General features: G+C 36.6%; 1 protein-coding gene across 1 annotated transcript; it reads right to left on the reverse strand.

Annotated features, from left to right (window-relative positions):
- Window positions 1-3,400: 3,400 nt before the first annotated feature.
- LOC111868050 lies at window positions 3,401-14,041 on the reverse strand. The gene is made up of 8 exons (XM_023858409.2): window positions 13,810-14,041; window positions 13,523-13,680; window positions 13,046-13,196; window positions 11,970-12,626; window positions 10,631-10,768; window positions 9,288-9,440; window positions 7,736-7,844; window positions 3,401-5,990 (listed from the first exon to the last, which is right to left on the reverse strand). Exons 1-8 carry the CDS (start codon window positions 13,889-13,891, stop codon window positions 5,822-5,824), a joined length of 1,617 nt encoding a protein of 538 aa, XP_023714177.1. The 5' UTR covers window positions 13,892-14,041; the 3' UTR covers window positions 3,401-5,821.

The following is a 14,041-nucleotide window of genomic DNA, read 5'->3' on the forward strand; positions in this document are numbered from 1 at the left end:
CAGGAGTCACATTCTCTTCTTGCTGCCTGCATCATGCTTGTTTCTTATATTCTTTACTCATCAACCCTGAAGACTGAGGCAGTATGTGCTTCCAAAATACTGACTTTCAACAGACTACATGGCATTATAGCTCTGAAGATAAAACTTTTCAGAACCACTGTTGTGCGAACTTCAGATTCCTCACAATAATAAGTAAATTGCTTGTTGAATATCTTTATCTAGTCTTCGGATGAGTTCTCTTCATTTCTCCTATAAATTAATTGAAAAAGAAATACAACATGAACTGAATAAAATCAGCTGTGGAAGAGAGTCTAGTGAGAATGTTTTTATTTAATAAGCTGCTATAAACTATGTTAATCACATTTTCTTCAAACAAACAAAAACAAACTCTGTGGCCTGTAGTCTGCAAGCAAACTATATCGACCGAGCGACCGCCATTTGTCGGCGAAGTTAGTGCCGACTTTTGACGATAGAGGGTGTCATGTGGTCAGCACAACGGATCCCCACGGCCATTCTCGGTTTTCTAGACCGGAGCCACTATTTCCTTGAAACTGGCTGAGTGGATCCCGTTCCAGACCCACTACTTCTCAGAAAATCTGGTAGTGCCAGGAATATAAACCCGGACCTCTGGATCTGTAGCAAGGAACTCCGACCACTAGACCACAGAGGCGGTCATCACATTTTCTTCACCATTACAAATTGTAAATTAATAGCAACGTTCGTTACAGGATTTGTTTTACAAAAAAAATGTATGTGTTATAACTTATGTGGCAACACATGTTCCTTTAACTTAAATCCTGCCACTGGATATTCTTGCCTGAGAACTGCTGCTGTGAAGACATTCTCAGCATTATTTATATGTGACAACTTAAGATACTATGGACATGTTCAAAATTTAACAAAAAGAAATCAGATTTATGTTTATTGTAAACAGTTGTAGATAAACAAACAACTGAGTAAATAAAAAAATGAATGAAAAGTGTTTCAGTAAAGACAATTTTATTGTTCATGTTGGCATAACAGAAATATAATAAATATTGTACAGAGATGGCTACAGTGTAGAATCTTGATTGGTATTAACTAATTATATATGCATACGTGTTTTTTTTTCCCATTACGTGTTTCTCTATTGACAACAGTGTGTACAGGCTATAATATATGTATGGCCTTTTAGCCAACATATTCCAAACATACAAAAGTAATCATCTGTGATTAATGTATAAATATAGTTCAACAATCTCATTATGTAACTACATGACAGACAATATAGAAACTAATACAAGTCAGGTATGGTATGAACCCATGAACCAATAAAAAAATTAAGCAATATAAACACTTTAATGAACAGTGCGTTCAACATTTACCGCTGCTGTATTGTGCATATTTTAACATTTAACTGCAAATTTTAATGTATATCAGCATATCTATCAAATCAGTGTATGTTCCAAGTCTGTAATGAAATAACTGGTAAAGTGTAAATAATAATTTCTGCGATGTGTCTTCAGAAAAGACTGTCATAGTTCAGTGAATCAAAAATTCCGTGTTGGCAAGTTTAAACAGTTTTGAAAGGACTGGATATGGCTTTTCAAGCCAAAATCTATAATATAAATTTTAACATTGTATAGAAATGATGACTAAATACATATTCCACTATAAATATTATGTTTCTGGACATTATCCATCATTCTCTTTTTATTTAAAAATGTTTCAGAGACTGAATTCTGCCTCCATCTTAAGGTGGATCCAATTGATACAGCTAGTCTGGAAATAGGGACTAGCTCTATCGATTGGGCCCAACTGAGTAGGTTTTACCTGAAGACGGAGCCAGAATCCAGTGTCCAAAACGTTGTTTTTTAATAAAAACAGGATGGTGTTCTGGATAAAGATGGATAATGTCCAGAATCATAATATTTGTATTAATGTTCCATCATCACAAACTTTTAGATCTTATTTACATATTCCACTAGTTGTTACTTTTTATCAGAATACGAGTGATGTATGTTTATGGTGCACAGTACAACTGAAATAAGTGTTTCCAGTTCTGCACACGGTATTTAAATTACATGGTGATTGCATTCCAGTGCAGGCTGCAACATGCACTCAAAAACTGAACAGCTTTTTCCATTCTATGAGGTAGTCAGTAAATATGTCACAAATGGATATAAAAAGTAAAATATTTGATATTTGAACATGGACAAAACGTTTATTTCTCAACATATCCTCCACCAACATTGGTACACTGTCCCACCACTTTACCCATACATCAAAACCCACACCATAGAAGTCTTTTGACTGTTGTCTCAGGCACTTCCGCACCTGGTCGGACATCATCTGCGACTTTCAAACATTTCTGAGAGAACTACTTGATCCAGTTGTGAACTGCTTTACATGACAAACACTTCCCACCATAAACAGGAAACATTTTTTTATGAATATCCTTTGCACTGAATCCTTTTGCCCATAGAAAACACAACAGAATTCTGCTCTTCGGTAGAATACTCCTGAAGCAGTCACCATTTTGACTACNATGAATATCCTTTGCATTGAATCCTTTTGCCCATAGAAAACACAACAGCATGCTGCTCTTCGGTAGAATACTCCTGAAGCAGTCACCATTTTGACTACTAAAACCAGCCTCTGAACATTTGCATCTGCTACCTAGACTGTTACAAAGCTGGATTGTGCTGCTACCTACTGATACACATAGGGAACCTATTACATCCATTGCAGTTGTTTTACTTCCATTTGTGACCTATTTACTCAACTCCCCTCATATTAAAAACTATAAGGTGATGTGAAGAGTTTTCCTGCCGTAAGATTTCCTTGTACTGAACACACTACATTATGATCCCACCTATTCCTTGGTCTTCGATGTAGTCTATTTTGCTGTACCTGTTTTTCCCTTCATGATTTAATTACTCTTTAATATTTTCAAAATCCTACAAAACCGTGGGTACAAATTGTTGTCATGGGACTTAAGCAAGAAGATGAAGTATCTGAATTGTACAGTAACAGAAATCCCCTCGGTTTACTCCACTGAGCTCAATCCAAGTTACATCATAGTGCAATGTAGTAAAATTACTTCCCCCTTGCTGAGTGCCAGTACAGCAACTGGTTGTAAGCTGTACAGCCTAGGAATTTGGATTGAATTCCCAGCAGGGGTAAGAGATTTTTCTTTTCCCCACGGTGTCCAGACTGGCTCTGGACCCTACTCAGCTTCCGCTCCATTGGGTACCAGGGGTTATTTCTTTGGATCAGGTGGCAAGGGCATGAGTCTGACCCCTCATTCCTACCGAATGCCTGTCACGATTGTGTGAAGCTATACCTCTACTCCATCGTACACCTCATGGCATGTAGCTTAATTAAGCACAGGGCCAACTTCACCTTTTATGTGCTAAGAGTAGCATACCATATTTAAGTGTATAGGGCACTTAATGGGTCTGATACTGACAGGATACAGTGGTGAGGCACATATCAGTTCAACGTAATACTAACACTTTTGGATTTAAGCATCATTCTATTAAATTTATGATTTTCATATTAACATTTTTATTCCTTGGTGTTTCCAGTGAAGTGAAAAATGTAATCAAAAATTAACTACACAGTGTCCCCTGTAAAATTTAAATCAATATATATTACGGGTAAAATTTGAAGTATGTTTCCCAGAACAAGCATTATTCAAGGAAGATAACTTTTTGAAGATGAAATTTCTACTAAACCTTGTGCCCATTAAATTTTTTCTTTCCTCAAATACAGGTATCCCTCATTTTACAAAAATCTGATTTACACCTTACAGTCTTCATTGAATGAATTACGTTTGCAGATCTAGGGATATATGTATTGCCATATCATATGCATTTAAGTGCCAGGTTTTCTGTTACATTGTTCTAAGCATAAAGTTAAAAATGTTGTCATGAAATGAATATGTACACATCGCAATGCATATTTTCTCATATATTACATAGCAGCAAATAACGCTACAAAATTATGTGTCATGCAGTACTTGATTCTGTATATTTATATTACATGTTTAAGCTCAAAAAATTTTATTCATAAAACAACTTCTATATGCATAAAATATGACTAAATGACAATGGTTAAACACTGAAGAGAATTACAAATTAATGTACAGCACATAAATGAATATCTTTACAGAAGAATCACTGCAGGGATTAAGAACAAGGCAGAGAAGCAAAGTAAGGCATAATATAAATAAGAGAACACATACAAGAGGACTACATGTGAGAGGACAGAGAAAATGGAAAAGACCACATCATGTGATGACCTATCTTGATGGAAACACTGAAGTATGATTACAGCGATAGCATTCTTCAACTTAAGTATCATAAATATGCTTAATGTAGAATGAGGTACATACAATAAAAACACTATATATTATTTGACACAAGTCAGGAACAGTATTAGTACAGTCACAAACGTGGGTATGCAACTTATTTTTATTATACATTGTTACGTGTTTGGGGTAACAGTAGAATGACAATTACAGCGCTATCGCTGATCTCCACACTTCACAAATTGCTACATGCCAAGTCTTTATCCAGCCTGCTGTCTCTCCCACAACCATTCCCTACCAACAGCTTCTAACAGTGGAGATTCTTCAGTTCTTACTATCCAGTGAATATATCTCAACTCAACTCTCCCAGTCAGCCTGGGGTCCTCACTATATAGCCTTGAGCAGACCTAACAGAAAACACCACCTCCAACAGTCCCTCAATTGTTGTTATGGGTAGATGCCTAGCGATAGCCTGGATATTGTTTCCGCAGGAATGTGTTTACTGAGCCATGCTCAGAAATGGCCCTTTGTTTATTTGCCTATTGCACAGCAATGGCTGTACTCATTGTTTGCTTCAAGGTCTTTGCCTAGCAATAGGTGTATATGCAACAATATTATAAGTAGATTCTGTAATTCAAAAATGGTGAACTGTTTGAACTAGGGTCCATATGAACAAAATACCTTTTCTCAACTATTCTATAGTCTTTTGCTCTAATAGGCATTTCTCTATTTCTCAATTTTACAATTCATATTTTAACACTAAGTTTACTAGGTCTGAAAGATAACAAGGTGAGTTTTTAGGGATATACTGTCACTCAGAATGATGTAACAGTTCTGACAGATGCAGAGGTAGAAGTTCAACTAATCCAGTACCAATTGTAAATTTTCTTCTAATCAAAAGCACATAATTCATTTCACAAAACACATTTATGCTAATCGCCATGCTGTATTACACCAGCAATCAAGATCACTCAGTTCAGTGTATAGTATACAATAAAACTACTTTTCTTTATTACAGTGCATCAGAAGTTCATGAATTTATGTGCTAACATGCTTCTAAAGTTTCACAACACAAACATAAAGGAAGTGTCTAATTTTCTATGTTCATTAAGTGCAGAATTAATTCATACTGGTTTTAATCCAGTTCTTATACAGTACATCACATAAAGCTAAATAAACTATCTTCAGAGCTGACAACATTGAGCTTGTATAAAACATTACCACAGAACCCATGAAATACAATAAAACCACAACACATTATCATCACAAGACGAAGTTCATTTTATTTTTCCGATAGTATTCGAGAGGAGTACATCATAATGTACTTCATTGAAAAAATACTGAGATAATAACTAAAACTAAAAAAAACACAACTATTTAAAGCTGTACAACAGTTAATATTTCACAGCACTCCAAATTGAATATATACAAAACAAACATGGTCTTTTAATATCAATGATATCACATTCAATCATTTCATTTCACTTCATAACAAGTAACACTAGCACTGAGAATATACTTGCCTTCTCAGTTCATTGGACCATACTTGCGACTTGGTGACCATGAACCACCAGGTTCTGGTAAATCAGAACGGTTCACGGCATTGGACATGGATTCTCGAAGCCTCTCTCTAAATGTTTTGTATTCCATATCATTTGCTTGTCCAAAATCAAAATCTGCTACCTCTATGGTGTACCTGTAAGGGACGAAAAGATATATTGAAAAGATACCCTACGTATGAGATACATTGACACCTTTACAGTGTGCACTTAAAAAAAACATATAACACTCAGGGTGGAAAAGAACCAAAGATACTGTTTATGTTGGTTCCACTGATTCATATCTGTAAGATGGTGAACAAACGATATGGCTGTCAGATTCTTACCTAAACAGTTAGTATATTACAAACATAACTGGTAATAGTTCCAAAGGTTCAACACCATTTACCAATGCCTGCCACTGGACAAAGTGCTTATACCCTCACCATCTACATCCCTAAAATCTATCTGAAAGCCATCCTTCCACCTCCTCATCTTCAAAGTGGATGGTTCCCAACAGAATCCTCCAAAATTCTGTGTGTACTCCTGGTCCTACCCATCATAGCCTCACAGAGTTCACTAGCTTAACAAGAGCTACTGCCTGTATTCTGTATGCTTCATGCAAGAGACTGAGATAAAAGTTGAATCAAGAATGTTTTTCTTCTAAAAGAATTTGAGACTTGCATAAGCCTAATATTAAGAGTTAAATACATTACAAAATACCACTGTAGATGTCCTGAAAATTCTCCACACAGCTCAACTTCCATCACCTTGCTCCAGGGAATAATTATTTGGGCGGTCTTGAACCATCTGTTGGCCAACTTCCAGTGGCCCTCCAGTATGCTGTTTCTCACTATGTGTGTGTCCCACTGAGCTTAGTAGCTCTTGTAGAAGGGATTGCAGTCAGTGATGCCCTTCCATTCGGGATATGACCCTTCACTGCCTTGATGATGTTTCCATACACCACTCCAGCTGGAGCAATACTTAAGAGGTAAACATTTTTCCCTTACAAAATGGCGAATAGATGTGTGGCCTTCTCATGGTGCAGTCACCCATGTGATCGGTCATAGCCTCAAACATGTAGTGAAATACTGTCCAAGATGTTAAATTGTCAACTTTCAGTGGCTTCGCCATAACGGTGCTGGTCCATGTTCCCACTGCCTCCATGACATTCAGGTTGCTACTACCATTAACAGCATCCCAAACACCTGATGTGTAGCTTCCAGGTCATGTCAGGTCACCTACAGCCCATTACTGATCTTCTCCCAAAGATTCTTAGCCTGCTGTTTAACTTCTGCCATGACAAGTTCCAACTAATTGTCTAGGGTGTCAGTTATCCCTTCATATCTGCTCTGGCCAGCCTTGTTGTATATACTAATTTAACTTCTGAGTCATTCTTGACCAATAATTTTCATGTCCCTTTTTTAGTTATTTATTGCCACTCAACTACTTTAACTGCATCAAATTACTTGTAATGCTGGATTCATCTTCAAACCAACTTCTGACACCAACTGTAACATCAATTTATGTAGCAACCACGTATGCCGTCACATCAGTTCTCTGCTCACTACTCTACAGCATTACACTCACTTTTAGCAAATTCTGTTGAACTTCTCTGCACTGCACTGAGCTCCACAAAACTTTCCTGTACCGCACTTAACTGAAAACTCACTAGCTTGCCACCTACTCCTTTTAGAGGCAAATGAAAGTTTTTAGGGCCGTCTCACTCTGCTTTGTCAGCTGATCAATTTCCCAAACATTCTTGATGGCATGAGAAACACACGCAAGCCACTAAACGTGACCTCACTGTGCAGTTCCCACAACAATAAAAAGTCTTTAGGGGGCATTTCTGGGAGCCAATAATTTGAATGTTAGACTCTTCACCTGGTTTTACTGTACTTGCCTGTTTTTGCTCTGAACATAGTATGCCACACCAAACACAATGAGGATCACTGCTATAAGACTGCAGGACACTGGAACCACTATTACGGACAGCTGAGCACGCTTTGTTACTGTAACAAGAAAGGAATACTTGATTCCTCAGATATATACAGCTGACTACTGAACAGTAAATTATGTAACAGCATGCACAGGAGGAATCAGTGGTATAAAGGCTGTGGAATAAGTTCAAAAAACTTGTCACCCAATATTATATTTAAGCATCCTGTTACATTCCACACTTCTATATGTATAATATAAACTCCGTCGTAAACGTAACACTTTATTGTAGTTCTTGTCCCCCTTCTTTCACACTATGTTTCGACTGCTATCGGCCATCATCGGGTGTATTTCACTTCATGTATGTTCAGTATTCAGTATTGAGGGGGTGGGTTTCCCCATGCACTTAGACCAGTTATTGGTCCACTGTGCGTCCCCCTTTTAATTTCTACTGTCTCCATACCCTACCAGTACTGGTGCTCACTATTAGCCCCTTTCTGTCAGAGAGGTCCCCCCTCCTCTGGCAGTGGTACCTAATACTTCCCCATCTACCGGAGGCATTGGAAACTACTTTGGGCAGGAAACTTTTTGCCAAATTTAGCTCAGAGGTCTCCTAGAGACATGAGGTTCTTTTACGTGCCGTAAATCTAGGACACGGGACCCACGGCTTAAAGTCCCTCCCAGAGGACTTGTTCCCTGAATTTTTCCGCCCTTAAAAATTCCACGACCTCCACCGGTTTTGAACCCACGTACCTTGAGTCATGAGGTGGGAACATTACCCCTAGACTACGGAGGCCGCTCACGTGTGTTAATATTGGGTGCAGTGTGACAGCTACATGAAGTGAAATACACCTGATGATGGCTGATAGTGGCCGAAAGATGCAGTGTGAAAGAAGGGGGACAAGAACTACAATAAAGTGTTACATTTACGATGGAGTTTATATTATACTTATAGAATTGTCACCCAAGATGTTCATCCACTTCATCAGAGTCTGTCCTTTCCAGAATATTCACAGATTATGCTGTGCTCATAACTAGTAGTACATATTATGTTTCAGAGCTGTGTCCATCAGTTTTCTTATACAGTCATTCACCTAGTTTCCTGCTAGCCAACTATATACTTCACGCTGAAGTGAAACATAACCTTTGAACACAATTACATTAGTTCTCTTACAAAAATTGGGAAATTACTTGTACATTATCTGATAAAAATATAGGTATATTCTGATGCAATTCATGAACTGCTATCTCGAAAATATATTTGGTCATTTGCAGAAGGAAGTGTCTGTATAAAATTTTAAACCAGGATCATTTCCTTTCAGGTGATCAATATACACAGTGAATAAATGAAGGCCAAAGTGACATCCCTATAATAAAATCACATTCATTATATTTTCAGTAACTGCAAAAGAGGTCCTTAAACACATGTCAAGCAGCAATATGTAAAATTCAAAACTCCAGAAAAAAGATATATGAACAAAGTGATAGCTGCAGAAACAAAAGCAGAAGCCTCTCACCTTCATAGACATTGATTCCAACTTTTGTGACAATCTTGGACACATCATTTCTGATAATGATTAAGACAGTATACAGTGATGGTTCACGAAAATAATGCATTACTAGGAACTGGCAATGTGACCTCGATGCATAAGATGGGCAAGTCTCATTACCTGCAACAAACAAGAACTTCAGAGTTATGCATATCAAGACTGCGATTACATATGACTTTTAAGATCAAACTAACAAAATGCATCATCACATGGCTATACATCACATCTAGTATGATACTCTTAGTGTGGAGGAGAAATACAGAGAAAGTTTATAAATTTCAGTAGGTTCTGTAATCAGAAGTTAACTGTACTAATTGAATCTCTGGGTCCTAATATCAGAATATTAAATTTTATGAATGTTTTCATGTTTATTGTATTTCTAATTGAATTACTAATTGAATCTCTGGGTCCTAATATCAGAATGTTAAATTTTATGAATGTTTTCATGTTTATTGTATTTCTAATTGATGCAAAACATTCTGAACTATTGAGCAATTCGGTTTGTAAACAGAAGCTTGGTGAGCTTTAAGTGACAGGTTTTTATTCATATTTGTCTCTGCTACACAGTTACATTGGCTGGCAATACAGATGTGAACATAATTTTTAAAGTTTACTACGAAATTAGAGATGTCAAGTTTCTAGATAATAATGTGAGTTCTTTATTTAAAACTCTATATATACAACAACTTGGTTTACAGAATGAATATTACTAGTATAGAATTATACTATAAGGTTCTTTCTCTTCATTTAAAAGCATGGGATCACACTATACATTCAGATGAAAATAAAAACCAAACACAAATTTAAATTTGTGTGAGAGAGGATCAACTGAACTATCTGATTTTTCAGATTTTCATTATTGTTAACATAACACTCAGATCCAATTTATTCCAGTTTAAATTTCTGAAGCCGATAGCTGTTGCCTAGTGGCTCTGCTTTTGAGATATATTTTACAACATTCATCAGGCATGGTTTCTTCTTTCTAGCATCTTTGTTTCTGCTCAACCAAGTAGAAATGCCCCCCCCCACAACAGACAATTCAAACTAGGTTTACATTTGCCTGCACAAGTACACAGTTAATGAATTCTTGCAAATTCAGTGTACAGAAAATGAAAATATCACAACTCTTAACAATAAAGTACAGTACTACAGTATTACTTATTCTTATTCTTTCAAGTTAAAGAACAATCACAACTCAGAATTATGATATTACAGTATTAGGTCTTCACACTACCATAAATTCTGACATTCAAAAACTATGCATCAGACCTAAGGTTTCAAGTTTTATATAAAAGAAAAAGTTGATCTACCTGTGACATTATATGAGCCAGGTAAAATTCTGATGCAGTACTCAATCATTGCAGAACCATTGCACTGCACCTGAAGGTTTAGCATATCTCCATGCTGTAGCCAACTTGAACCCGACACAGAAACATTTGCTACTGGAGCTGCAGCAACAAAAGACACCAACATTTAATTTCTTGAACACAGAAAAAACATAACAAGAATGGAAAGTTGTACTCTGAAGAAATACATGTGCGAGTATTTTCCAGTTACTGCCATGTTCTACCCTATCTTCCATAACTCATTTCCATTGATTTTCACTTACTGCAAACACAACTGTGTTATTTCATTATTCATTAATTCATTTCCTTTATTTTCCATATATCCATACAAGCAAAGGTCCTAGGATGTGGAAATAGTCCTTTTGATTATAGATGTATACATGTAATAAATTACCCTGATATATTGAGAACATTTCAAATAAACACTGTTGGTCTTGGTAAGGTCTACATTCTACCTCAAGAGCCATATTTAGGAAATTTTACAATGTTTAGTTTTGGCTTCATGTAAAGTAGATGTTACTATTATTAAAACTTCCAGGTAAGTTCTAGTAGGGGCTCGTGATAGTGTAGTTGGTTGAGGCACTATGCTACAGGCCAGAAAGTAGTGGGTTCAATTCCTGATGAGGTCATTACATTTTTCTACTGACCTAATCTTTCCAGTCATACTCTGGTCCTTGGGCCCTCAGCCTTTAACAGAAATGAGTATCAGGAATATTCCTGGGGGTAAAGGGTGGCCGGTGCATAAGGCTGATCTCACTGCCATCTGTGAGCTGAGTGTCTAGAAAATGTGAAAGCCTTGATGTCTCAAAAACCCTATGGGCCTCAACGGCATGTCACAAGGATAGCTTTACTTGCTTTACAGTAACTCTTAGTACACTGTCTTCCAACAACAGAAGTCATCCAAATCTACTTAGAAGTTTTTAAGATGAGACATGATTTCCTCATTATGCATTTATTTCATATACTCTTGAGCATATTTTACAAATGAGAAAATTACTGTCATATCAAAATAACATCTGTGAAGTTATCTGTACTAATAGGCCATATGCCTCATTTGCTTGAGAAATAATGATACTTTTCTTCATTCTGCAGACAGAGGGGCAAACAGATATGTCATCCACTATATGCATTAATTTTATGCACATTTTGCAGAAAATGCATGGAGACAGGTTCCTAGTCTATTGACATTTACTGTTTTGTACCTAACAAATGGAGAAACTCTGATGCCCATGCTCGTGAACGTTAAGCATTTTCATTAAAGTTGAATACTGACAATAAAACATATAGGAATCTCACCACTTACCCTTGACAACTAGACGCCTGTGGAAGTAGCCATATGTTTTATTTGGATCAGGAGGTACAATGGATGAATTGAGGCACACATAGGGAACAAAAAACGTGTAATTTGCCAGTGTTCTATTAGGCTGATTAACAGCAGGAGCTGGAACTGGCATAACACTTGAGTTCTGAACAGGGAACATGTGCATAGCACTGCTGATTTCATTGGAATTTATTTCAAATGTGTTATTTTTCCCAGGAGCTGCAGTAGTAACAGTACTTGATGCTGTTCTGGTAGTAGGAAAAACTGTCGTTGTTGTTTTCATTGATGGTGGAACAGCAGTAGTATTAGGGGAAATGGGAGTAGTGGTAGTACTTGTAGTTGTTGTGGTAGGGGTTGTAGTTGTGATTGGAGGTTCATATGAGGCTACTACAAGCGCTTCAACATGATGCATTTTTCCAGGCTGAGTATAGTTGAAGTTGAATACATATCCTGGTGTCTGGCCATAGTAAATGCAGTCCACAAACCAGTATGTCAAAATACTTGTAGCACTGTGTTTAAGGAATGCACCATCTGCCTCTGTCAGATCAACACGGTGAGATACTTCTTCTCCGCTAGATACATATTCAGTCTCCCTCAGATGTTGTGACTGTATCAGTGACATCTGTCCATTGAGTAGAGCTACAAACAAAATTAAATACATGGTTACCAAAATGATTAATCTGTATGCAAGCATGTGTTATTATTAAGAGCAACAAAAACCTACCACTCTTACATATTCACAGCTAACTAGTATTTCAACAATTAATATCATACAATTATTGACTTTCTGGCCATTTCCCATCACCTCATTTTTTATTCAAAACGTTTCGGACACTGGACTTTGCCTCCATCCTCAGGTAATAGGCCTAATAAGTTTGGGCCAACTGACAGATAGTCCTTACCTCCACACCAAAGTAATACAATCCCTTCTGAAGCAACAGTGTTTTATTCAGTATTACTTAATAGTTATGTTGGTTCAGTGCCTTTAAAACTAAATTAATTAGAAAAGTCTTAACGTTATCAATGCATAAACAGACCTTAATTATTTAACACCTTACCTGTAATATTAAAATTGATTCTCTGGCTACTAATTGGAAAAAAGAAAATGGTAGATTTGTCTACTATAACTTCAACTTCATAAGGTCCTGGTCCATATGAATGTGCAGGATATGACACATTCCAAAATGCAACTATTTCTGGTCCCTCACTCTGCAGAATTAAAAAGAAAAAGCCTGATCAGAAGGAACAGAAAGAAGTGACTGGCACATTACTTGGACAGGATTACAAATCAGGAACAACTTCACAATACTACAGCATGACTCTGGTTTATTATTTTAATTACTGTTACTATACCTTACTTAAACAATGCCAACTAACTTCATTACATTAGATACATGATTATAAATCTGTGATTGTAGAAACATGTATGTACTGACAATCTTATTTTGTTTAAGCTGTAGATTCTTTAGACTGTGCTCAAAACATAAAAAAATGTAAACGTACATTAAAAGAACAAAACAAATGTGGCAGCTAACCTCACTAAAATGTGCAGGTATGGCATTGTCCCTCCATCGAAAACGAAATGTTCCTGATGGCGATGTTCCATAAGAAGTAAACAATTCTGCTTTAAATGTGATATTTGCACCTAATACCACTGGCCCGTTATCGGAAAGTGTTACAAAATAACTCTCACCTGGAAAAGACAATGACTCATTTTCATATGCATATTAAATGATAAACAGACTTGGTATACTTCGTAGACTAATGACATTGTTTTGTAATTGTAAAATAGGGTTATATAAACTCAGTTCAAATAACTTACCAGTGCATACATGAAGCAATAAACATAAGATGGAAAAATTTATCCTAACACCTGTCATTATGACTCCTCGAAAAACAACCATTACCACCCTCCCGTTGCTATTGCCAATGTGACCGTCGGATTTAGTAGAATTGTCCGTTCTGACCAGATTTTAAAACCTGGATGTCACAGACGTTCGAAACAGGGGTAAGAAATTTATTCTGAACTTTCGTAATAGCTAACAGATTAATAT

Source organism: Cryptotermes secundus, unplaced genomic scaffold, assembly GCF_002891405.2.
Source record: "Cryptotermes secundus unplaced genomic scaffold, Csec_1.0 scaffold97, whole genome shotgun sequence".
In the NCBI taxonomy this organism is placed as follows: domain Eukaryota; kingdom Metazoa; phylum Arthropoda; class Insecta; order Blattodea; family Kalotermitidae; genus Cryptotermes; species Cryptotermes secundus.

Excerpts from the sequence above, each read along its gene's own strand:
- LOC111868050 (XM_023858409.2), bottom strand. The coding sequence starts at position 13,891 with ATGGTTGTTTTTCGAGGAGTCATAATGACAGGTGTTAGGATAAATTTT. Across the intron at positions 13,681-13,809 it reads ATTGCTTCATGTATGCACTG|GTGAGAGTTATTTTGTAACA; the intron begins GTAAGTTATTTG and ends TGTCTTTTCCAG. Across the intron at positions 5,991-7,735 it reads TATGTTCAGAGCAAAAACAG|GTACACCATAGAGGTAGCAG; the intron begins GCAAGTACAGTA and ends CGTCCCTTACAG.